General features: G+C 45.0%; 1 protein-coding gene across 4 annotated transcripts in view; it reads left to right on the forward strand.

Moving 5' to 3' along the window:
- The window catches only part of LOC128872785 (LIM/homeobox protein Lhx9), a 378,653-nt gene that overhangs the window by 291,488 nt on the left and 59,700 nt on the right, over positions 1-27,465 (forward strand). For all 4 annotated transcript variants that reach the window (XM_054115815.1, XM_054115817.1, XM_054115814.1 and 1 more), the window contains 2 exons: positions 9,306-9,845; positions 17,547-17,755. In XM_054115815.1, coding sequence (XP_053971790.1) covers positions 9,477-9,845; positions 17,547-17,755 — 578 coding nt within the window. In that variant the 5' untranslated portion in view covers positions 9,306-9,476. The remainder of the gene's footprint in view (positions 1-9,305; positions 9,846-17,546; positions 17,756-27,465) is intronic.

Genomic DNA, 27,465 nt, shown 5'->3' on the forward strand with positions numbered 1-27,465 from the left:
GTTCGAAAAGGTTCAGCACCCCTGGCTTAGGCTATAGAGCACAGCAGGTGTCTGAATTTTGTTTAGAAATGAGACTCTAAAAGAACGACAAGGAAGTCCGGAGAATCTTACTTAACTCGTTGATTTACTGTGAAAACGGATTCAAAGGAACGGTTGCTACAGCACCAATGAAGACATCCTCGTGTCTGACCTATTCCTGCTCTACCCTACATCCCTTCGAGTGACCCATTGCTTCTAAGTAGATCTCCCATGTCACGTCAGTCCCACGAATCTCAAAATCCAGCACGAAACGCGGCTATCTAAACGAAAAAGGAAGCCCAAAGGCGCCGATACAAAAACTTCGTGGAGAAGCAGACGAAAATAAAAGGAGGCGGCCCCCAAGGTCCTCGGGGCCAGCGGAGTCAGGCAGGATATAATGATAACTTGGACCGGGTATAATGACCAGCGAGAGACAGCGCTCGAAGACACTGAAAATAATCTAATTATTAGCGAGGACGATTATAGTAATTAGATGCAGGGGGCCAAGTGAAGGGAGCGGAGGTTCGAGGTCTCCGTGGCAAAGTTGGAGTTCCCCTGCTCGTGGCCCACCTATTACAGGCATGCCCTCTGCCTATGAGGAACGCTCAAATGAAAAGGTGTACACTCCTACGAGGCCACCTTTTCGAGGAACCGTGCGCCCTTGGGACAACGCGATCCGAACGACGAGGAATCGGCGGGGAGAGAACGGTGCCACGTTCCCGGCATGCAATTATGTAGGCATCTCGACGGCCTGAAGAAAGCTTCCCTCGATCGGTTGGCTATGCACTGAATGCAACAACTTCGAAACGATCGCTGTCGGTGCTAGCGCTGCTTTGTGCGTCGGTTCCCGCGGACGATTTTCTTGCGCGCGACGTCCGCTGATTTAAACGCTCGATTCCGGGAAAAGGGACACCAGCGTTCGCGAATTCGCGGTACTCCGCTCCTTTGTTGGGGAGAACCCTCGGTTCTTGAAGAATTCAGTGCTTGGGTAGCTATGAAGATGGTTTTATGTCTATTCGTCGTTATTACAGGAGTTTTTGAGTAACCAAAGTTAAATTTGAGGCGATTGGAATTTGATAGTTACATTCCAGTTCACGTGGAACTCGTTTCGGGATCTAGTCTTTGTTTAAAGCCCTAAAGTGGCTTAATCGCTGACAAGCGAATATTTTCCCCAGCTCGAGGTCGAAGCATTCTTTCTTCGAGTTCGTCTTGGCGAAGCCACGGAGCATTGGGATTTTTCGAAGGAAGTACAAGAAATTTAACAATTCAGACGCGGATCGGGATTCACCCTCGCGGCTCCTCGAGAGAGCGGGGCTCCTTTTCGTCCAGTACAAGCATCGGAACGGCGTCGTTATTGTATGGAACGAGGCGTCCTCGTTATCGTCGCTTATCGCTAATAAGATCGCTGGACCGCTCGTTATCGTCGTCGTCGCACTCGCCCTGTCCTCATTTTCGTACGATTGCGATCGTTAATTATCCCTATCGCAGCTGATCGTCCTCCTCTTCCACTTCCTCTTCGTCCCCTACCAAACCCTCCTCTCCCACACCCCCGGCTCGTTCGCCGTTGTCCTCGTCCAGCTTCTCGTCGCTGTCGCCGTTGTTGTAGTCGTCGTTCTCCTCGTCATTATCATTCCGGTAATTACCGGTGTATTCCCTCGTTATCATCTTGTTATCGCTCGGTCGTCGTGCTTCCGCGGATGATCGAATTTCGAGAGATTCCGTCGAGTCCTGGCGTCATAAACAAGTTGTACTCGCGATTCCGTCGGGGCGGTGATTCTGACGCGTCGATGAAAACCATTCGGCGGGATGATCGTTACCGCGGACGTCTCGCTTGTTGAATCTCCATTAGAGCTGCTCGAAGTGGAATTTATCTTTCTTCGGATCGACTGACCGTTGTGGAGATTCGAATCCCGCTGATCGTACTTCAAACCAGTGCTGCAATGAGGCTAGGAAGTTTTCCTGTTGAAAATGAGTCTAAATCTAATGTAAATAATAATCATTTTATTTTGATTAACTAACCCTGTTCGTCCTAAAGGCGCGAAAATTCAAATGTATAGCTTCTTCCACGTGTTAGGAGCTCTCGTATCTTACAATCCTGTACAAAAATTCATAATTAATAGCATGCAGTTAAGAGATAGTAAGAATCGAACGGATATTGAATAAACCAATTTTGAACTTAAAATTCTCATGTGCACTTATGTGTCGCACCTCTAACGGAATTTTCTCCCGCGAGGGAAAGGGGAATTGGGTCAAACGGTTCCCAGCTTCCGGGATGGAAATAATTAGCGAATCGAGCTGGTTCCTCGATCCCCGATTCTCAGTTGTTTAACGGCAGCAACTTTTCGGATGGCTAATACTCCTGAGCTGATGGAATTTTGATTAAACGGTCTTTGCTTGCTCGGACTTCCCTGCTTCGAAGTCGAATCGCGATCGATCACCTGGAATTGAAGTTGCTCCTCGTATCTGTACAGTTTTTGTATAATATTTTAATACTTTGTCTTTGTTTCACTTATATAGTGCAGACATATTTTTATTTTATTCGGTGGGTGACTTTTTTCATAGATTTTGAAAAAATACTAACGTGTAGATTTTAAGAAGGACGTTGTCTGTTTAAATGGAAATAGGGTCAATTATCTATTTTGAAGATTCAATGTATGGAGAACACTGTTTTTGGTTTTTTCGAGACTTCTAACCTGCCCTAACCCTTTACGAGATGAGGTCTCGGAACAGTTCTTACGAGGCCTCAATTATTTCCAAACGTTTCGTCGAAGCTGAAAACGATAATACCCCCTAACGCTTAGAGACGTGGTCGATCGACCTGAATTCGACTAATACGCACTTCGACTTCGCTTTAAGTATAGCGTTACCCCGATCTCATCGAATCCAAATGAATATCTTGCTGCCGCCAGGCTCTCTGTAATTTTCCCTACGAAACGTAGAATCTGGAAAAAATTGTTTCTTTCGATGGGTATGAAAGAGGCGGCCAGGGGCGAAAACAGGTTACTCTGTTCAATCTGTTCTTTATTGAGATTACAGAGACGTGTAACTTGTAGCTTAAATTGTTCCGTTAACGATGCCCTTTCGCTCTGGATTTTCTATTTATTCGGATCAAGGTCTGATTCTTCGTCTATTTAAAATTAATCGCGTTATACCGTTGACGAGTTTTGCTAAAATTTTTCTATTACCTGGTAGATATATGCACATTTAGTATACATGCACAATATATATGAAAATATGAAACAACGGCTAAAATTGCTTTCCAATCTGTTTTAAAACATGAAATTCAATGTGCTGAATTTAACACTCCGCGAGCGAGAGGGTTAAGCGCGGACGCCTCGTTTATATTCATTGGAGCGTAAATGACGCATATTTTAATTTGATTCAAGTCTTCCATTTATAGTAACTCTAACAAATCTCCCTTTTACCCCCCACTTTCTCCCCGTTCGTATAAAATTACATCCCATTCAGCTCCACGGCTCGCTTTGTATTCATTCGGGCATTGTCTTTTATTCTTAAAATATTATAAAGCCATATTGCTTTAAATGGTAAATGGAAATGACGTTACGAGCGCGAAATATTATACAGCAGAAGTGTCGTGTACGTCGTTCGAAGCCTTGTCGGATCTTTATAGCATAGGAAGCGCGCGCGGCGCCGCGCGTGTACGAAAATAAAAATTTGCAAACGTTAAACCGGGAAGATCGAGAATGCTACGGGTCTATAAAGCCCATATATCGTTGTAGTAAGACGTTAACCAACTGCGAGACCACGTAACGACTCCGGCTCGTGATGCGTAACTCATGTCTAAATATAAAAGCAACGAGTCAGAATCGTTATGACTTTTCGGCTCGCAGTAAACATTAACGCGTTAAACTCGGCGTTTATGCGCGGTGGGAAATAAATACTTTGAAATTAACATTCGATTTTTATCGCTTCCCGGTTCCTTGACTCGCCGAAATAAATTTCTTCGTTGCAAACGGCGTACATAGTTAATTTATGGTATCATGAAATGGAAGGTATGTTGTTTCAAAAATGTTGGTTACAATTAGAGAATAATCTTTTTACGTGGGAAGTTGGAAATGGAGAAATTTGGCTGAATGCGAGGCATTCGAGTTTAGGTGTACAGTTGATCTAAATAGGACGTGTCTGTGAGTCATTGTAGTGTTATGTTTAGATGAAGCGATGTGGCTAGTGGCGATTTAAAGCATCGGAACGGTTGAATTGTTTTACTGTAGCAGAGGGTAAGAGTCAGAGAGGGGTTAATAGAATTTATTATATTGCATTTTAATTACGACACTTTTAACTTTCCTCGATCGTATCCTTATTTGAAATTAATTTAATTTCCCTTTACGTGTATCCTCATTGAAAAAATTTCCTTTCGTACACGAAATTTCCTCGCTAGCGAATAAGTCGTTTTCAAAGGAATTGGTTGGACAAGCGATCAGTCGTCGAAATGCAGCTGTAAGCGCACAAAGCGGGAACTGTTGCCGCGCGAAACGGGCCAAAAATTGATTGGGTACGAGCAACCGCTGCCCCCCTTTGCCAATTACACGCGCGCCGGCCGACCCTCAAAGTCATTTTCCTCGAAAACGGTGGGCCGAGCGGAAAAATTTAAATCCGCGCAATGGAAACGAGAGAGGCGACGATCGAACCTGAGTTGTATGTATCGCGCGTAGCCCGTCGTAAAGACTTCAACATGATTGGCTCGGTTGACCTTCATTAACTGGAACGTAAGTCACCGGACTCGCCTTTATCCGAGCGAATAATCATCGATCGTAATGAACAAACCTCGCCAACTAATTGGAACAGATTGCACGTACGGGCGTATTGTGAACGGCGATCTGCGCGTCGCGTTCCTTCACAATTAACCATTCGCTGCCTTGTCGAAAAATTGCAACATGCCCGTTCGAGGTTTGCCCCTAACGCTGCTTAGGCCGATACGATTTCTGATGTGTCATTCTCGTTGTTAAATGGATCTAATGCTGTCATTTGGGATCGTCTCTGTTACTGTGTTAGTCTTTTATGCTAGCATTATATTAGGTTATCCCGGATGAGCTAATATTTGAGTATAAATAGTTTGCATAAAGGGAAGGTACCAGGCACAGGCTAATTTTCAATATAATCCCTCGAGATACTTTGCAGTGCATACAAATATAGTCGAGGTAAAACAAGAAAGATTTCAATTTTGCAGTCTCAATCAAGCTATCGTTTGTTTGTCGTTGTCCCTTCTGGACAAATGGAAGGTCTTCTCCAAGCAAGCATGCGTAGCCAATGAGTACCATCGCCTGCAAAACCTACTAACGACGCAAAAAAGAAGGCACGATAGGTGTGCTCTATTGTCGGCTAGCCGAGCCAGGTGAAACAGCCACGGTAGATCGTTATCACCGTCAATCGATCAATTTGAGCGATGAATTGGAGCGTTTACTGGTCAAGAAAACGGTTACAGATTATGCCGCTGCCGCATGACTGGGGCCATGCATTGCTCAAAGAACGTCATCGTCAGCTTGGGCTGGGATTTTCTTGCGTGCATGTTCTTCAGGCTTGGCTCCGTCGTTCGCCACCTGTTCTGGTCGCTTCAGCGTCTCTTGATCCACTCACACTTCGCTTGCAACAATCTGTATATAACGATTCCCAAGCGTCCATGCGCGTCGTCAGTCGCTAATCCCTGGAAAGCGTGTCCCTCTCAGTTCCTAATTAATATCTTCCCCCCTCGCCTCGCACTCTTTTTCACCACGGTTCCTCCGACCTGGTCGTCGCAGTCAGTAATGAAATGGGTCCTCTCTTTTGAATTTCCATCGAGCGACCGATGCGCTCCAGGGCGTCGACGCCCGCTACGATGAAAGCCTGTCGTCCAGATGGCCCGATAAGCCGAACCGGTAATTAATAATTAACGGTTAACAATTAAGAGTGAAATTAGCGCGTAACGCCGCCAGGTTTAATTGGACGTAACACAGAGAGGCCAGGGCAGGTGGTGCGCGACGATACGACGCGATTTCTTCGACGTCTGAATTTAATTTCCTCCTCGAGGTTGTACACCATCGGCTGATAAATATTGGGGCCCTTTCGGACAGCCGCGCGATCCTCGAGCCTCCGTGTAATTAAATCCGGTAAAAATCATTTCGAACCGCGACGACGTTCACTCCAAATGGGGCTGCTTGTTATCTGGATATAGATTTCCATCTATTAATAAGAGATAAATAATCTTTCGTTCGTTCTCCATAAAAATTACTAGTCTCACGTTGTGTGCCACGCTAATTTTTGTGAACACTTTTACGAAACTAAAATTTTATGTTGAAATAATTCGAAACTATAGTAGTTTGGCAAAACCAAGCAAGCAAGCAATGAACTATTTCACTCGCCAAGCATGGTCTCGGGTCTTTATCCGGCGACTCTGTTGCCCGTAGTGAACTCGGGCACGACAGTTAAGTGGTTAATAGACGCACGGCGGGTTCTATTTCGACGTTTCGTGTAGAGAAACTTGAAACGAGTGAATTCAAATGGGGATTCTTCGTATCGCGAGGTGAATTCGGAGTACGTCGGCGACGGGGGACAGAAAAGTTGAGAAAGACAAAACACGGAGGGAGATTTAAGCGGAAGTTTTAATGCGATCTTATTACTGTTCCCGGTGATATTAAGGCCTTTCATTAATCTCGCTGCATTGTTCAAAACCGCCGCGCGCACGGGAAGCATTCTAATGCAACTTCTACGCATCCATTTGCTCCGAGGTTTCGCGACTTTGTCGCGCGACATCAAAGGGGAGAATGGGAATAAAATTTTGCGCTGCTGCCCGTTACGCTTAGCGTCGACTTCTTCGCCGTGTTGCAACATCATGTTGATGGCGCATTGTGCTGGACACCTGGAACGTGACACTCGTTCCTGGACTCCAAGCCAGATGTGTAAGGCGAAATCTGAGTGGTTCCAAAGGTAGAGGATTATCAACCCTTCTCCTACGAAGTGGAAATTGTAAGGCATGAAAACAAACACGCGAGAGCCAATAACACGATAAATTGGATATTCCGTGGCTACCTGGGGGTGTAGTTTTCCTCGAAAACGGTCGGGAACGGGGCACCGTTATGTCCCCGGTACCCTAAATGCCCCAGCGGCTGAAATAAGGCGACGCGGAACAGCCCCGAAGAAAAGGTACTCGTTACCCAGGGTCTCGGGACAAAAAGACACAAGTTTCGGCTAGGTCGGCAATCGCGTCCCGAAACGGCACCCGCTGAGCTACCAGGAAGGACGATTATTGTTAATTAAGGTGGGCGTGTCGGGCAGGTCACACGCCGGTTTTCACAGGCCTTAACGAAGGGACAGGTCAGCTCGTTTTATGAATTCTAATGCCATCCCCGGTATTCGGTGGTTCACGAAATTTCTCTCCGCATTTGCATTTCGTCGGCGCATAGCGCGAGGGAGAGGGAGAGGGACAGAGAGTTGCTCCGACCGACGACTTTTAACCTCGTTCGCCGCTTTTAACGTAATTAGCCCGCCTATTCACCGCTGCCACTCTGACGAATTATCAAGTGTTGACGGTCGCGAGGTATTTGATAACCAATCAAACGCTATTGTCCGTGGAACGCTTCTAATGAAGCTTTAACTTTAGGTGGCCACATGAAAGAGCCTCCTGAGGCTTCTTATTTGTTGATTTTTTAATTTGAGTTCTATTTGCTATAGTGGAAGGTTTTTCTTAATTTTGTCTAAAACTTGGTGGTGCTTTCAATCGGGTAGTTTGATAGTTTTTGACTATATGAAAGCTTTCGATAAATATGATCATTTACAGTTTAATTTGTTCCTTGTAAGAAAAGAAATCGAAAAGTCCTGGTACACGGAACGGCTGTACCACGCGTGGAATAGTCGGTGGAAGGCGACGATGATTTAACAAGATTACTGCGCAGAGGAAAGCGAGGAAATCTGATTGGATGCCGGAAAACATCGCGAAAGGGGTGTAATTAGTACCGGCTTTGTTCGACGTCGCCGCAACGCGCGCTTCGTTTCCGCCGATGCCGACGTTGGCTGTGTTAGCGCGCTATGATCGAAAAGACTATCTTCCTCCCATCGATTACGACGAATCTGTGTTTTCCTGAGTCTCGTTCGATCCGAACTAGCATCTGGAAAATTAGACCTTTGATGCGGTTATGCCTACGCCAACCACACGAGATCGAACAGACGCGAGAAAACGTAAATTCTCGGTTCCTCTTTTTCGAGTTTTCTTTCTGTTCCTGGAAATAGTCGAACTCACAAAGGTTCTTATTTTTCTTGTTTCGAAGAGGATTTAGAGATCGAAATGTGGAATATTTTCTAGCAAAATGCTACCCCAAAGCCAAGCAAATTTACATTTATCTCACAATTATAATAGAGACGAAACGTCCCAACGAGAGTACCTTAAAATCCTCTCTTTACAAAACACCTTTTCATTGGGTCTACGACATTATGCAACGGAGGGTTAATTGCGCGGAACCGAAATAAACAAATAAACCAGTCGCATGGGTGATCGTAAAATGTTTATTACGGCAATCACTCTGGCCTCCCCTTTGTCAGTCACAGTAACAATCGAGTGCATCTTTACCGCGCTAGCGTGGGCGGGGGGAGGGCGCGCGGAGCAAAGGATCAAGGGAAACAAGCGAAGAGAGAACAGGGTAGAACAAGATTGCGTTTACCATCCCCGTGGACCTTTCTCTCGCGATCCACGGCCGCTTTAATGCCACCGCGTCCGGATTGAATTTAAATATTTCTTCGGCCGACGAACTCTTTCACGAATTGCTCTGTCGTAAAAGGTCCCCTTCGCCCCCCCCCCCCCACACCCCACGTGGATCGTTTTGCCGCGAACCGCTGCTTCATTGGGATTGTGGAGCATTATGAAATCGTTGTGCGCCGTGTTGAAGACCAATAAAACTGCACGGGAAATTAATGTCAGCTGGCAGTTTCGCCGTGGAATCCAACGTAGTCATATTCGCGACCAATTGGGGAAACCGTGGTGAACTAAATAGACAAAGTCCGAATATTTTCGTATTTACGAGTAGCCCGGAAGTGCTACTTTGAATTTGCAAGAATATCGACTGAAAATTGAGTCTTAGTTAAGTCCTAGATTGTAAGTTAACAAATTGTTGCCCTCGTCATAGATCTAGTCATACCCATGTCCATCACTGGATATCCCATCTATTCGATCCAAGTCCCTCCTACCTAACATCGGACAATCAACACGTTACTTTAAGTGTTCATCTCCCATGTACACCTTCACCCATAGACACGTCGATTAAACAACCAAACGAGTCTGACGCCCACTCGTCTTTTTGCAGATATCAGCAGAGAGCCGGAAGAAGAGAGCCGGTTCTAGAAGAGCCGTGCTCCAATAAGCTTCCAGTTGGGTAGGCTTACAAAGCTTTTGTTTTTCGTTGTGGGAAGCTGTTGGTGGGCTCGTCGGGCCCACCCTCTCATCGGTCAAGCTGGCGAGCGCTCTAACCGCTGGTATGAACCCCCACCATCCGGGCCACTCCGCAGCGTACCCGCATCATCCCTCGCTCTCGAGCAGTCCGCACCATTCCGGGCCTCATCACGGCTACAGCACCGGAGGCGGCGGTGGTGGGGGCGGTGGCGGCGGCACCACCACCACACCAGACTTGCCAAGTCCTCATTCGCCGCCCCACGGGCCGGCCATCGACCCAGCCACCCCGTACGGGTCGATGCAACAGGGCCAGGGCATGGGCAGCAACGGGCATCATCATGGCGGTGCGGGAATGATGACCGATCATCCACATCACCCGGGACACCCTCATCCACACTTACCAGGACACCCCGCTTACCCACCGGTCAACCACAACAACAACTGTACAATCAAGGTAAGGCTTCTTCGATACTTTGAACTTGACCCACCAAAAATTCGCACCTCGTTTGCAAATAACCAAATTGCTTGGAGTGCAAAGGGTCAATATTTTCCAGTGCCACACCATTCGCACCACTTCCTCGAATGTATAATAATCAAGTGGCACACCTGTGACATTCACTCGTTCGCCAGGTGTCGGGTAATTAACGAAACAAATTGAGTTAGGATCCCCCGTTAATGACCCTAGTTGAGTGCCCCCGCCACGATTCCGTCGCGAGGAACGCCTCGTCACAGGACGCTTCGTATCGGGAACGGTGCCCCGCGTACGATTAAAATGCACTTTCTACGGTGGCTCGTCGCGCGAGGATGATCACGAGAAAAAGTTTTCAACCGGACGCACCTGGAACGAGTACGTACCGCATTGTTCGCGTAATAACCGCCGTCGGTCGTTTATTACGTAAGCTTACTACGCGGCCGTGTAATTCCACGCCAACTAATACGCGCTCGTGATCTCTGGAAATGTTAATCGCGCGAAAAATCGTGAACTTGAACAATTCGACGAATGTAGAACCTCCTGTCCCGAAAGAAAAACCAGGAACATAAAACGAGGATGATAGGAATTTTTTTCGCTGGGTTGTTAGGGAGTTGAAGATAGTTCGAAAGATAATTTCTTAAGGTAGAAAGGTCGAGGGTGAAATTATTTTTGAAAGTTGGAATGGCATACTATCTTTGAAGTAGAGACCTTTGAAGTGTAATTTGGTATATTTTCATAGGTGAACTTATTATTGTAACCACTGTGTTGACTGTTGTTTTGTTGAGGCTGTTAGATCTGTGTGGTTATTGAAGTTGATTCTGCCGTGGTTTCTTCTGTTTCTGTTTCTATAATAGGGTCTTCTATTTCTTCCTCCTGAATCCATTTCAATGAAAAATTCAAACACATCAAACTTCATTCATGACATTTCGCCACAAAAATAGTCTCAGTTGCATAGGCAAATATTCACTGAAAATTCAGTTAAAGTAAACAAATAGAAGCCAATACAAATACTCCTTCCAAACATGTGCTCAATTACCCTACGACCGTGGCACGTCCAATGCCTCGAACACCTACCCTCTCACCCTAGCCTAGACTCCGACTACCTTCACCCTCGACACACGGCCTTTAGCTGATGATCCTGACGATCCTGTCAACAAATCAACGCGTCCCGAAACGGCTTTCCACCCGACGAAATCGTCGCAACGCACAGGTGAGCTGACGGACGAGTCGTAACGGCAGGTCTCGACCAGCTCGCGGGATCATAATCAGGAGAGAAGCCTAGAGAGCTGCGCAGGGTCGCAGGCTAAAATTCAGAAGGCATTACCCGTCCGCGTGACCCTCACTTAGCTCGCCATTGACAAACGTAACAATATAGGCATTTACCATGGAGAAATATAATTGAATAGGGGCGGAGGGAACCGGCGAGGAACCCAGGGGTCCCCCCGTTGCCCCTTTCCACGAAGCCCCGAGTTCCCTCCACTCCCGTCCATCGCGTCGTTTCACTCCATAATACACCTGGCGTCTCTCTCGCTCCCCTACCATCGTCTCCGTTGTCCTCGTCCTACCTGGTCGGAGCTATGGATGGGTCCCGTCCCCTTTCAACGTTAGTTAGGTCCTTTCTAGGCTCACCTTTTTATTCCCCCCACCCGGGTTCTCTCTTGGCTGACCGGGGTACCTGAACCCAGGGGCCTCGCGAGGCATTCAGGCCCAAAGCAGCGGCGGACCAGTCAGTTCACTGTTGACTTCGGTCGGGACCGGTTCGCTTTTTCCTATCCTCACGGCGCGTGCTCTCTCGCGTCTCTGCCTCTCCTGTACACAGTGCTGGATCGTTGCTTCTCGACTTTCGGAACCTGGATCCTCTCCACCAACGAAACCTTGCGTGTCTGATCTCTATCTATCCGTCGTTCGTAACCTGGGATGTGCTCCGAAAGTTGGAGACCAGTGGAAACCCGCACTCCGACGGCTACGCTGCTCCGTCGCGTCGCGTAGTATCCCTCGGTTCGTGGAAAGGTGTCGCGGTTCGGTGGAGGATCGCTGTGAAATCCTTTTCGGATGGTTCGAGGATCGTGAACGCGGGTTCACCCAGCGGTTTCTCGGGTGAGCAAGGTGCGATACCCGCGAGTGGGAGAAGCGAGCGTGTCGCTAGGAGATCCTCGCTCGAGGACGAATGATATCATTGGCCGAGTGAGCCCGCGTGAGAGGACACGAAGGAGTCTTCGTCGCCAGGTTTTTCGGAACAACGTTCAACGGACATCGGGTCCTGGATCATGGAGGTTCACGCGCACCACTACAACGCCATCGCGACGCGGATGAACCAGATGAAGTGTTTCCCTGGAGACAAAATTGTAAGCGAGTCCTCTGCTTTAACGTGGATATTGTTGTGCACGGTGGCCAGTGGTATCGGTGAATGTCGCTGGGAACAGTGGGGCTAATTAAAGTGAAGTGCTGCGGAGAGAAAGTCTTCGGAGAGATTCTAATTTAATTTATTTGACTCCGATTTGGGTCTATTTAATGCCTTTACTAGGATTCACGGCGTACGTCTTGTACATACGTATTTTATTCGGTATTTTGTTGAAAGGATAGGTCCGTAATTTTGCTACCCCTAGTTAGATAGGGTCCAGGTTCATTTTTCAAGTTTATATCCCCTGGGGCTAACCCTTTCGAACTACCATTGAATGGAAGTTATTTTCTAATCCCCAATACTTTGAAGCAATAAGTAAAGTTTTTGAAGCACCGTTTTATATCGAATTTGAGCCCTAAGTTTTAAAGATTAGCTCGATTCGCATCCTGCAGTCTCGTGCGAGTCTCTTCCACGGACGAGGCACCGCGGAACAGCGAGTCGCGGATAATCGTTCAATATTTACCGCTTTTAAAGTTCCCCAGCTACAAATTCCGAGCATCGTCGTTGGAATTTCGCCGCGTTTCCACCAGACCCGTATCGGATTTGACTTTAGCCAAGGCAAATTGCTTAAACGACTCCGGTAGTTTCGATTGACTTGATTTGTCTCGATACTCGACTGTTTCCGATTACGACGTTGCATTAATGGTATCAGGGCCGATCGAAGTTTGCACTGGCCGCATTGTGCCTCGTCGTCCCGCTGAAATACATATTCATCGTTCCATGTTGCTCAATGGAAGACAATGCGAGCCTTATTTTCGCCTCCCTCGCGAATACTATCGTTATTAGGCCGGTCGTAGGACGCTAATTGAATGCTTGCAACCGGCGAGCGATCGTGCGACAAATCGCACGATTATTCAATCGCAAAATTAAATATTTTTCATTGAAATTTTTAATTTCTGTCGAAGAATTTTTTACCCACAAATACTTTACTCCATCTAGAGATTGTAATTTTTATTCGAAGCGAGGATTAAGCGTTGTTTGTTTTATTCGTCGTTTGAAAATGGCTACCTTGAACCCTTCCGTGGTGTCGTATCGATTAAAGTCGCTCGATATTTCGCGAGATCGGAGTGCCGATAAGGCGTACGCGACCGTGAGCAAATTACAGCGCAGGTTCGAGTTGAAAATTTCCATTGGATCACGGAATTCTCGTACTCGGATTGCGCAATAAGCGAGCTCGCTCCTTTTAGCGTGACGTCCGATGATCTAGACAATCCGAGCAAAACAATTAGCAGTACAGGCATAGTTCAACCTTATTTAGCGTTAAACGTTTCTATTCTGGTATTGAACTGTCTTTGGTAACTGTTTGTGTCATCGATTGACCCGAACAATTTTTCTTTATATCCAACTAACTTTTCTATTCATCTTTTCCAATCAATTTAGTATTTATTATTTCTCATTACGTTTATACTCGAGTTATGTTATTATTTAATATCACCTTATATCGGATAGGAAGTTCCCATCAGATAAATTACCTTCTCGAAAATTGAATCATAGAGCCACTTCGAATATAAACTTAGAATAATTATTCTGAATTAGATATAAGGAACAGAATTAAATTATGGATTATTAAATTATGACCTCATGTTCTACACGATACGAAAGTTGTATCTGTAACTCGCAATTGCGTAATCCCGTTGTTGTTTTCTAACTACTATTTCGTTCGAGTACTTCTTGTGCAACTCATTCTTTTTATAAAAAAAAAATGTCCAATTATAATATTTGATTTTTCTTAATCCATTAATAATTTCCATTCTTTTGCTATTATAGAAAGCAAAATCTTTGAAATTTCTTAGGTAGCAACGCAATATTTCACGCATGATGTCTGTTTGTTAAGGTTTCTCTGTGAAGTTATGCAATAATATTTGCAAAGAAACGTGCGGTCTGGCGTTGATCACGGTGAAAGGCGATTTCTTTCCTCTCCGCTAATGACGGTCGTGTTTCATTTAATCTTATATTTAATTGATTTTAGTTTTAGTTATCTGATTTTATAATAGTGCTCCATAACGGAATTGAGTTCATAAATTCTCTCAGACCCACCTTACAGAAATACACTCCCTTAAAAATAATATTCTTTCGTTTAATATCAGTTATTTAAACAAGAAAAAATAATCTGTCTAATGGCATTACAACAAAGAATGGCTTAATGAAATTTTATCTAACAGGTTCTTTCAGACTAATTCCTACGAATGTAATCAATATTTTTATCAGTTATTATTCTCCGCGAGTATTATTAGCCGAGCCACATCGTACTTGTTTGTCGTGGTTCCTACACATATAAGAAACCGATTTCTGGAAGATATTTAATATTCCCGGCGTCATCCCGTTCCCAATATCGTGGATTATATTTTAATTAACGTTAATATATCATCGCAATTAATCTTGATTGACCGTCTGTTCCGCTCTTTACCTTCTTAATTAAATTCGTCGCTTCTAAAATGTCTTAAACCAGTTTCGAAGAGTGGCTTGGTTGTTCCTATTGATATCGTACACGTGACAATCTTCATTAGGCTATCTGATGAATTCTTTATTAATATACCGTCAGGAATGAATATTTAGCTTCCTTATATTCGGACGAATCGGAGCGCCTCAACCATAAGCGAGTGGCGCCACTGTGGCGGTGCCACTACTGCGCAAGCTCGATGTGCTCCGAAACAATTAGAGTTCCCGCGCTTTACCTAATTTCCAAAAAAATGTTTACTCTAATGTGGTTTAAAAATTCCAGTAGCATGTTAGGAAGAAACTCATACTTTCTAAAAAAAAAATTAACATTTTTATGAAAATTGGGAAAACCATAGTTCAAAGTACATACTTTTAATCCATCTATAAAATATTTTTATCGAACATTTAGCATCGTCAGAAAAAATTCTTCAATATTTGTTTTGATCAATGCACCCTCTCCTCTCGACCAATGTTGATCTAATTTAAATTCTCCATCGAACAAAGTCCACGTTCGTTACTATTTTATATAACCCTCTTCTGTTATGATATCGAACGATGTAAATGAACAAAAACTTTTTGTTCCGCGATCGGCCACGTCTGCGGCGTTTTTTCGAAAGACTTCTTTTCCATTGCGCGCGCTCGTCTCGCAGCCTTCGCGCTTAATAACGCTCAACGCGTTACAAAATAGCTCGGTTACGAGCGGGCTGTAAAAGAACAGGCTCCTATCGGAGCAGGCCGCGAAGAAATTGCCAAACGAAACGCGCGGGAGCGCTCTTCGTCGTTAACTGTGGCCGCAGAATCAATGTTTGTTCCGCAACTGGATCCAAGTGTGCCTGTGCCGAACTTCTCCGTGCTTTAATATTCAAGCACCAATCGTTCGAATGCTTTCGAGTATCAAATACTACTTAAAAATTAACGGAGAGTTTGATTATTATTTAATGGAATTAGAAAAGCGGAATGAAAGATGAGATGAGGGAAGAATGATTTAATTAAATAATGGAAGAGTTAAGATTTATTAGTTATTTAATTGTTGCTTTGCTACAGAGGCAAAGCTATTTGAAGCTTTTCTCCGAATTTATACGAACAACGAATCTATATCAGAGGAACAAAAAACATGCTAGGGGTCAAAATGAATGAAACTTAAATATAAAATTTCATAAATATTAATTCAACTTGTGCAAACATCAAAGTACACTAGTATAATATGCATTTCGTCCTTATAAAAGTTAAAGAACCAGCCATCATCCCCGTTTCTACATTTAAACTGTTCGAATGGACTCTCAACTACAGTAACAAGTCGTATTTGGTCACGTCGTTCTAGCTTAAAATTCGACGCGTTTCCGCGAGCCCGATGGCGATGATTTCCGCGGCGTTTATCGGCCGAGTCGTATATTTTAATAATCAGCCACGTCGGCCACGATTATTCACGCTTACTAACGTTTACATAATCGCGACTAAGTGTTCGCGAAGATTGCCGAAGATTTATCGCCAGTTAATGACTTTCGATTCCGTATTAATTATAGGAATGCGCCACGGTTCCTGTTAATAGAAGCCCTCGGTGGTCGCGGGCTCGCCTCGCGACAACCTGTTATTATTTTCAACAATTTAGTTGCATAATCGGCCAATGGACGCGCGGCGTAAACTTCTGCGCGGTCTTCGTCCCGTTTCTGGCTGAGATTCTTCCGTTTGCGGCAATAACGGTTCAATCTTGGACACCGACGAGTAACACTGTGCCTTCGTTTTTTCAATTAAAAATTACAAAATGATATTATATCTCACGTTTAACCGATGAGAGTACCAACAAATTGTTGCGAGGTGATTCTGTTACTTATCTATTTTTGGATGAGAATTTTAACGAGCTACAAGCGCGCACGACGCTGAATATTATCAACTGATAACTAACACACAGAGAGAAATTAATTTTCCCTTGCAATTGCGACTGTTACAAATTGCGAAAGAGCCGCGTTTCCGTCCTTGTCATTAAAGAAGTTTAATAACTCGGTGTATTAATAAATATTATGCTTACAAATTGAATTAATTTGGGCTTGCAACTGAGCCAAGCAGAGTTCGAGAGTCAACCGAGAGTTGTAGCAGCATGATGGGCGAAGTGCTTTCGAGGGCAACTTTTTATGATTCCCAACTAGTGCCCTTTCGTTTTGCGGACTTTCGGTACGGTGACAAACGCATTTCTACGTGCTTCCGTGCGGGTATGTGGAGGGGGAAAAACACTGTTCAGCAGGTTATTTCAACAAATTAGTTTCCACTTTGTTGCGTCGGTCCACGAAATTCTCTCGTTGCAATCTCACAAAGAGGAGCAGTTGAAATTACTCGGTAACTTCGTTCACCTACAATTACGTGAAGCGGGTATTGTTCGAGAAGTTACTGTGAATTAGAATTGAGGGGTCAGGGGAATATTAATTACGAATTTAATTTTTTTTTTTTATCGTATGTACTTGTTGGGTACACGTAAAGGCGCACGCAGTAGTACGTATACGTACATTCAAACTAATAATTAAGTTTGTTGACGTAAAAGATACTTGGAAATATTGAATTGAGAAAGCTTGAGAAATTGATTTTTCTTGGTATTTATTTTGACTGTTTCATAATTGGTAATGTTTTGTATTGGATTTTTCTTTTATTGTTAGGGATGATTCCGGTTGATTGACTCTGGCTTGAAACAGAATAATTAAAATTTTAAACCAATGATCTCCAAGATTATTATGGAATAATTTTCCCTATCGTAATATTAAGTTTGCTGGAATTACCAAGAAAGATCAATGTTTTCGGACGCATTTGCAAAGTGGGAGTAGATAGTAAAACGTGGGTTGTCCTTTCTGTTGCAGCAAGAAGGTGGTCCAAGCGGACCAACCGGAATCCAACAGTGCGCCGGTTGCGGCGGTCAAATAGTCGAAAGATGGCTGTTGCTGGCGATGGATCGGTATTGGCACAACAGTTGCCTGAAATGCTCCTATTGCGGCGCAGCATTGGCGGAAATCGGCCACTCGTGCTACACCAGGAGCGGCATGATTCTCTGCAAAAGCGACTACAGAAGGTAAGACCTCTCTTACGTGGCTTCTTTTAGTCTCTCTTGAACCTCGAGCAAACACAGCTCCTAAGACACCCTACTTGCATTCAAGAAGACTATTTATGAAATATTTCATTTAGAAAAAAGGTTTTTATTATCAGAGATAAAATTTCATGGAATTTATTCTTAATTGATACAAAAAATGACATTTGAGAAAAACGGTTATTTATATTTGATTTCATTAGGAAATATAAGTTTCGTGGACACTCACAAAGTAGTCTTATTAATTAATGTCATATAGCCATAGTGAAATAGTCTTGAATATTTTTATAACAATCGGGAGCAGTGAAAGTTTAGAGGTTTGCAGAGAGACGAAGAATCTAAGTTAAGCAGTTCGCGGAAAATGTAGGAATTAGCGATTATAAGTTCACGAGTACTGGTGGCTATCTAATTAACGATAGATAATGATGGACGTGATTTGTTCTACTTATAAACGCTTCAATTACACGCGCCATTTCCTGCGCATTGACGATCATCGAGTCGAGATTTATAGACGCCGAGTATGGAGTAATCAACATTCCGTTCGCGCAAAATGGCTGCAATTTAGGAAGCTGTAACCTTTTACGTTGACACTTAACCGTTGATTACACGCCACTGTTCAAATATTGGTCGTAATAACTTCTTTAATCCGAATGTGTCACGTGGTGACTTGTATCAACATTTCCCATCGATTTTCTAACACCTAGAGTAACCTCCTTCGAGTGATCGATGACTATAGGCGTTGATTCGTTTCCTAAACAAAATTCTTAAAACATCAAACCGACAGTTCTAAATTCTTCGTTAATAAGGGTAACGTCGAGTTTTCCAAAGTTGTAGGAAAGTTTGATTCGTGGCCGTTTGGTTTTCACGAATGAAACTGTATCCGCGGACGAGCTCGTTACCCAGGTGCCACCTCGGCTCGTTTTTCTTTCAAACGATGAGGAAACTTTTGAGATCTGACGGGGTCGCCAGGCGGATCCACCTAATCGGCGGGGACCGTTCCAAATTTAGAAGATTCGAGGTCGAAGCGCAATTTAATGAGAAACAGACGCAGAAGTTAGTTAGCATCTCTGAAAATAGATCGGCACAATCTGGCCCGGGCTGTGTGCACGGAATCTAATGGGTCTGTCCATATTTTTTTCTTCATTGACCTGTTAACTCTCGACGAAACCGACGGCTCTTTTCATCTCTGATTAAAGCTGGGTAATATACGAGCGGGCGTCGCGAGCGAACGAGACGTGAGGCCCGCTACGGGGAACTTTCGAGCATTCGTTTTTGTTAATGATTCTGGTATAATTCGATTAATTTACGGTTAATTGCGCCCGAGAGAGCGGTTTAAATTGACTCTCCACCGGCAGTCTTACCTTTTTTGGACCTGCCCGGAGTAAATAATGACGGAGGTGTGGATTAAAAAATCGTGTCAGGCCCGTTTCTGCAAATTGACGATTTTTAAGCGGAATCGAGATTGGGAATTGAATCGGATGGGGACCATTAATTCGCTCAAACGATGCAGGGATGGGGAGATTTCTTATATGGAAGTAACGCGAGTCTAAACATAATATAATAATCGAATTTACACTGTGTTTCGAATTAATTTATATTCATTTTTCAAACTTACAAGAAATACAGATATTACGTATAACCAAAAGGTATACGTACTTATGAAAAACGAAATATTGGGATTATTTTATTAATTAATAAAAAATAATTGTTTAAGAGTATGTAAAAATGGTAGCAACTATTTATTAAATAGTAGAAATTCTGCCCTTCGATTTGCATTTTGGAAGAATCGAATCGGATAACTCTATGGTGAGTTACGTCACTTCAAAGGTATATTCATTTTTATTAAAAAACATTTGTTTAAAAGTATCTAACAATTATAACAACTATTTAATAAATAATATAAATTCCAACCTTCAATTTGCATTTTGGTAGAATGAAATTGGACAATTCTACACCGACTAACAACACTTTAAAGTTTCCTATTTAATAGGCCTATTTAATAGTAATATATAGATTGATTCATTGATTGACCAGTGACCTACATACAACGTCCTTGCAAGGCCGATGCAATTCCAAGAAATAGTAGTAAGCATTGTAGTAGTATTTCCTGGAAGAAAAATCCCTCCAAATTCTCAGAAATAGTAGTAAACATAGTAGTATCTCCGGAATGGGAAAACCCCTCTTTAGTCTTTAGAAGAGATGCAAATTTATTTATTGTTCCACTTAAGCGGTTTTGATGAAATTTGGTATACGGGGGTTTTTGGGGTTGCTGATTCCAAATCTAATCTCAAAATCTACAAATTCAAAATGGCGGCTCTAACACGGCAGGACAAAATGCGAAAAGTGATACAATTTGGATGAAACTTGGTATCCAGGGATTTTTGGGGTCGGTGATTTCAAATCTGAACTTAAAATTTACAAATTCAAAATGCCGGATCCGCTGTAGTAACACAAAATGCGGAAAGTGATTCGATTTGGATGAAATTTGGTATACGGGGGTTTTTGGGGTCGCTGATTATGAATCTAAATTCAGATTTGGGAAAGTCAAAATGGCGGATCCGATATAGAAACACAAAATGCGAAAAGTGATTCGATTTGGATGAAATTTGGTATTCAGGGGTTTTTGGGGTTGTTGATTCTAAATCTGAACTAAAACTTTAGAAATTCAAAATGGCGGATCCAATACATTGACTACAATGAGAAAAGTGATACGATTCGGATAAAACTTAATATAAAAAGAGTTCCTCCACTCAGAACCAACATCTGAAAACCAAAACAATGTCAGCACTAACCTACCTAACGTATCGTGATAAAAAAATCGTTAACCTAAATAATTCCATTTTCTTTGTTTCTCTTTATCGCCAGCTTTCCAGGATTTGATTCCAGCGCGATACGATGGTGGTTATAAGATTTTCCCCGAGCATTTGTATTCTTCGTCGACGTCGTCTTTCCCGTCGGTACGATCGGCGGACTCGTCCGCAGCACACGTACGCCCTAATCTGTTAGCACAGTCGAACGATTTAGTCTAGCGTAGTATCAATATTTGATTACGAGGCGTCTCTGTCCCGCATGCCAGAATTGGAGACGGAATCGTCCACGTCCATATGTCCACCGAACAGTGGTGGACTCCTTCGTATTTCCGGAAGTCGGATGTCGTGGTGGAAATCGATCCGTGCACACAGCGCGAGAAAAACGTCTCGTTAATTGCGACCAACGTCGTCCGCCTCTCTATGGTGATGCGAAATTCGGGAATACATCTTGATTCCAAGGACGGGGTTGATTTTTTGGGAATGGGTTCGCTCGGTGTCTGACGATGTAATCTTTTTTACCGCTAGCTTTCTATGGGTCCGTCGAGGACGCGATTGGTGGGAGGGGAGGCGAGATTGGAACTTCCGTTTCGAGACAAGTTTATGTCGAACGGGGTGAAAACGCGACTTTCTATTAAATTTTATTTATTCGTAGGTTAGGAGTTGTTAGTACAATGTGATGCAAACGAATCATTTTTAAAATTTTCTAGAGGTAGTTTCTGCTTCAAACTTTCACATTTCCGACACCATAGATTTCTAAAATTAATTCTAAATTACCACTACCAAACGTCAGATTAGGTTCGTCCCCGATCCAGTTAGCCTCTCAAAAACGTCCACGAAAATTATTCCGCGTTCAAGCACGTTCGTTAAAGAGGAGACACCCCATGGACGCAACACCGCGAAAAATCGGTGCCCCTTTGTCGGAATCAGCCGCGACAAGGCGTGCGGCCCCCTCGCCCCTCGGCTCGCGACGTTTCTACCGTCGGGAAGAAGCGTTGCCCCGAAATTTCGATCGGAAAACAAGCCGCTATCCGAATTGAGAGAAGTAGCACTCCGAGCGGAGTGACGCGACAGAAGCATCGACATCAGGCTTGCGGTAGGGGGTTGCTACAAGGGGAAAAACCGAGAAAGAAGGACGCACGCTCGGGGTGGGAGAAAGAGCGAGGATCGCTGCATCGACGGCGGGAGGAGGGTCGGGAAAAGAGGAACGCGTATCTGGCTAGACGGAGAGCCGACGATCGAACCGGGTGAATGGGGTAGCGAAGGGGTGAAAGAGAGGAACGATCCAGGAGACACGGACTATAGCGGAAGAGAAACGCACGAGAGAAACAGACAGGGCTGGAAGGGTGGAGGAGAGGACGGAGAGAAAAGAGACAGTAGAGAGGCAGGCAAGGGTAGGAGGTAGTGGTTCGTTTCTTTTGGATTCAAGGAATGTTTCAATCAGTTTGATTGAAGGGCTGAGCCACGGCAAGAGGGTAAACTCGATTTACAGCCGTGCAGGAGGGGTACCGGGGGCTAGAGGAAGATGGGGGAGTTTGGGTAACGTTGGTATGGGGGAGAACGGTTGGTGCCACGGCGGGGGCGCGGCGGTAGTTTCGGGTGGGGTGGAGGCAGAGGGTGGCGGGTGCCACAATCACCGAGATGCGTCCAATCACCCCCAGCCTCCAACGCCATCGGGTTTCGGGCGCACGGACGAGGGCTGAAGGGATTGAAGGTGTACGGAGGGCGAAGGGGCTGGGGTTGCGGAGTGAAGAGAGCGGCCAATCATCGCTCGGCTTTCCGCTGGAGCGACGTCGTCGTGGTGCTGGTTTGGCCTAGATGTGCAATCAGACCGTTTCAGACCATCTCTCCGTGTCTCTCTTTCTCGGTCTCGTCGTCTCGATCCGTCTCGGTTCTGTCCGTCCGCGTCTCTCCCTCTCGCCTTCATTCTTTCGCTTTCTCTGTCTCCTGCACCCCTTCACGGGGGCTGCTCTCCGCTGTCTCTCGCTCGCTCGCCCCGCTCCGTCTTTCTGGCCGAATACCAAATTCCAGCAATTTGGTGGGTGGGTACTTTGTTGAATCAACATGATTGGGCTTGACGGAGCCCGGCGACAGGGCGCTTCGTCTGGTCGTGCCGCGATTCCAGCCGCCTGGAAGACGACGACGCGCGGACGACGCGTCTCCGACGACGGGAGGGTCAACCCTTTCGCGGACAGATCGGTTCGCAGGTTGCAATTCAGTTAACTTTAACACGAGTCAGGCACGTCGTATGAAAGGGCGCAAGGAATTTTATATTGGAGCTGCTGGTAACGAAATTTAAATATAATTCGGAGTGCAAAGGGTTAAGGTTACCCTTGAAAAATTACAGAAGCAAAAACGCATGCAATGTCCAATATCATCACCTGTGTCATCACCTTGCATCTTTCAATCGCATCCTGTTGTGAACACGTTCCATAGATTCTGCTTTCCCCATAAAAGGATCTTCGCCACGCGAATTCATATCACGGACATTTTCCAACGGTTTAGTGCTGCTCGGAGCCATAAAGGTTGTGTCCCTGAGCGACGTTCACAATGCGAAAGAAATTCATCTTTTCTCCCATAAATTGCGTGTTCGCGGTAACAACGCAACCATATTCGATCAGTTACGAAACACGATACAAACTATTGACCAACGAAACAGTGTTCCTTTTGCCGCAGAAATTCTGATCGCCGAATACGCATTGCCGCGAGTTCCCCAGGCCCAAAGTTCGATAGTTTCGCGCTGTAACGGCGTTCATCTCTCGATCAAGGAAAATATTTACAGTGGCGAGCGTAATGGAGGCTGGCACGCGACGGTGAAAGAGGACGAGTTTTCCGCATGACAGGAATCGCGATCGACGCGGTAATGGTCGTTTTATCGCGATCCCCGTGACACGCGGCCAGCCAGTGTTGAGGGGGGTGTTGTAGACGGGCGATGTAAAAAGTGGAGGCCATGGGGGAAAAAGTTTTCGAGAGACGGTGAAACAAAAAGACAAACCAGGAGAGTGTAGTGCGGGGTTTCCACATGCAATGCAGCGATGATTAGCGCCCTCGATCGGCGGGTGTCGACTTCCTTGCACGTGGAAACATGTCAATTCAACTGCCACAACTTGGTCACTGCTACTATTCATTGCGTCGGCTAAGTAAAGACCAGGTGTATACTCTTTGACGCCAGGCTTCCTTGTAATTTAAACTGTCTTCGGTATTAAAGGTTTTCTCGCGTAAACTGTTGCAAAAGCGTCGAAGAAATGGTCATTTAAAGGAAAATTGATAAGGCTATGTCCAGTAAGCAATCACCAGACACTAAGAGAAATAAAACACTCCTTACATCAGAGCCTATCATTTTATACGTGCCTAGACAGGTCATGGAAGTTCCTCAGGAACTACAAGCTGTGCTTTGAAAATATAAACTGGCGCCACTGATATTGGCGCCACTGATATTGGCGCCACTGCCTGTGGAAACCCCGCATAACACTGGCCGCGGGCGTTAGGCGAGGGTAGCAGATCGGTGAATTTCAGGGCCCTCGATTCAGCCCGCATCGGCGTGGCTAGGTACGCGCGCGGACACGCACACACGCGGCCTCTAGGACTTCGGTAGGTGGTGGTAGGTCGCTGAAGAAGGTGGAGGGTGGTGGCAGCAGCGATAAGGGGTTCATTAGAGGCAGTTTATTACTGCCTTTGAAGTCTCTCGCGTGTTGCCGTTAAGTCGCTCGATATCTCGTAATATCTCGCTCTAATCTCGCGAGGAGAAGTTAATTGCTACCTCCACCTCTGCCACCTTCTCACCTCCGACCTACCTATATTCGCCTCCCCGTCTCGACCCTTGCGGAACCACCTCCCCCCTCGCCGACCCGTCTCGACCTTCTACACTTCGCTCTGCCTGTTTCAACCACCCCTTCGCCGCCCCTCCTCCACCCGCGTTTCGTGCCCGCACGTGTCGCCTTAACAATTAGACGCTTAATTCAGGCCACCATCGGAGCAAAATTTTCACCCTTGGCCATCAGGACTCCCTGACCGCTCCTACCTTTCACTCGCCGGTCGAAAATCTCCGGTCTCTGGTCAACCGCGTACCCCTACCCCCTCGGCGCGCGTAGTTAGCGATGGACCTCGTTTTAGGGTGGACGTCTTCCAAATGTCGCAACCGGAAAAGGACGTTTCTCTCACGTTTTTGACGATACTTTGTATGTAAGAAGAAAGTTCACTCGGAAGCTCTTGAATTGTCTTCTTCAATCATTGTGTATCCCCAGAGATCTCCGTTTTAGGGTTATGAACGTAGCATGAGTGAGAACGCGGTCGTAAATTCTATCGAAGTTCGTAGAAAATAACACGATTCTATGGAGAATGTATCGCAATTAATTTTACGTTCCTTGAACCGGTAATCCTTGGAAACGACTGTCTTAATGAAGGCGATATATTTCACTGCTTAGCAAATAACGTCCGCCTGGCGCGCGTAATTTACGGGGATCCTGTAATAGCAGTCAATCGTTAGTGTATAATTGTAATCCGAATTAGCGCATGACATAGTCTACACTCTTGCAAAATTGAACCACCCTGTTAATCTAACGTGAAATTACTTTAGCAAGAATATAACTACAGAATATTACGAAATAAATAACAGAAAATAAATAACAAATAGGAGTTCACTTCGTTTATAAAAGAATTATAATGTTCTCCTATTACTACGAGGAACCAATACCCAAAAAATTAATTCTCTATTGGTATACTTGATGTATTTTAATCTCACCACCAAGAAACTCACGCCATCTTCGGTGTTTGGTAACTTCGGTTGGGAAAGCTTTATGGAAAGTTGTGCAGCCGCAACAGCTAACCAGCGATTACAGCCTGTAACCAGCAGATAATGTTCGATCGGTCGTTATGAACGCGAAAGGTTCAACGGTTGATTTTATTATCGATGAAACACCGGATTCCGATATTAACTAACGCGCACTCGAGTGGCCTGGAATTTCTGGCGGCAATTTACTCGAAATTCTGGACATCTGGCTAATAGCGGCTGATAACAAACGCGACATTATTACTCTAGCTTTGACGTTGTTAAGCTTTGTGGCCGTGTTTCGACCGTGGCCAGATATACAGGGTGGCTCAACTTTTGGAAGCTTATGTTCCAGTCGCAAGGAAATGGAGGATGAAAATAGGTCGCACGGAAAATTATAACTTTCCGATCAAATACATAGAGTAGGAAACCATCGCTGCTCTTAAATAATGATCACATCTTAAAGAATATTTACAGTGTAATTAATTTAAAGAATATTAATTACACTGCGTAAACTCGAAAAGATTCTAAGATAAATTCTGGATACCACATGTAACTTTCCAATTGTCAGCTATTTAAATTTGGTACACCCACGTAATGACGAACCTCAACGACAATGTCGATACTTTCTAACGAATTCTTAGGCAGGGTTCGCGATGGTTTCTCTGCGGCGCTAATTGAAGCGTTCCTCGAGACGGACTAATTGACGCTGTGTCTCTCGTGGCACTCGCAGCCACGTAATTGCATAAGCAGTTTCGTGTCGAACGTTGAGCAATAACAACGAGTATGCCGCCGCGACGGAAATATCTCCCGCCACGATCGGGAACGTTTCAGAAAACACGGCACGAAGGTGAACCCTCCAACTTCACCCGGGCACTCGTTGCGTCTGACGACAGTGGAAACGTATGAAAATCGATATTAGGGACTCGAAAGATCGTGACGTCGATCGTACAAGAGAGCACAAGCGGCTAATTGCCTCTTCGGCGCCGGGCTGCTTTGTTTTTCCATCGAGTGGCCGGCAATTTGCGCGCAAGTCGTCTGTGTACGTAGTTGGAACGCGCGGTGTGGAAAACACGGAATCGTTGAGAGTGTGGAATTGCAAATAATAATTGGGTTAGGGAAGGATGGCGGATATTCGAGCTACGAGGAGATTTAAAAGACATTTTAAGGGAAATGTAGCTTTTCCTAGTGTAAATTATTCTTAAAAAGGATAAATGATACATAGGTTGTTATAAATATAGATTTTGCAATCCAAAGCTCCGTTACGAAGATGTAAGCATTCAAAGTTTCCGCGCTAGTCTCTGCGCAGTCGCGAGGTCAGCTGATTGAAATACAAATGGCGCCTGCGGGAAATCACAGCAGTCAAAACTTCAACTGTCTATATTTTCACAACGAAGCTTCAAATTGCAAAATGATAAATGACTTTTCGCTCAATTTTTTCACAAAAAATCAACCCCTCTGAAAGGTTTTCTCGTTTGTCTTATCAGCTCGTGCACCATGCTTGATAAATACATAAGGAATCGCCGAACACTTCTGTATCGAACGAATGCCTTTAAAGAGAAAAACGAATGATAATTCTTTACAACCATTTTCTCCGTATTTAGTCGGACGCGGGTATATGAGTACCGACGTTATCGAGTGGCCACGTCAAAGGAGCTCGAGCAACGCGGGGACAAATACGTTTCGAGGCACGACGATCGCGGCGGCATTTATTATTCAGCGGCTCGAAGGGGTCCGCCCTGGCGCGTGTGTGTAGCACGATCGTAGGTAAACGTCCCCGGGAACGTAATGTGGGCTTTACTTTAACGATTAGGTTTCTCGCGAACATGCGAGAGCGCGGCTGGCCTGTGCACACTCGCAGTCGTCGCAGCCGTAGTCGCGAACGCGACAGGACGGCTCACTTGGAATTGATTCGGGGAATAATCAATGCGGGAGTAACGTCGTTCCCGTGTACGCGCCGGAATAAAGCGTCGCGACGAGACCGTGTTTGCTTCCGTTTTGTACGCCGAACGGCTGCTCGTTTGCTTCCGTCCGCAAATTCTTCTTTGCTTGGACACGAAACGGCTCGCTGGGCGATCTTCGCGGCGGGATTTATGCTGGCATTCGTCAGCAACTTTGTT

Source organism: Hylaeus volcanicus, chromosome 2, assembly GCF_026283585.1.
Source record: "Hylaeus volcanicus isolate JK05 chromosome 2, UHH_iyHylVolc1.0_haploid, whole genome shotgun sequence".
NCBI lineage: Eukaryota > Metazoa > Arthropoda > Insecta > Hymenoptera > Colletidae > Hylaeus > Hylaeus volcanicus.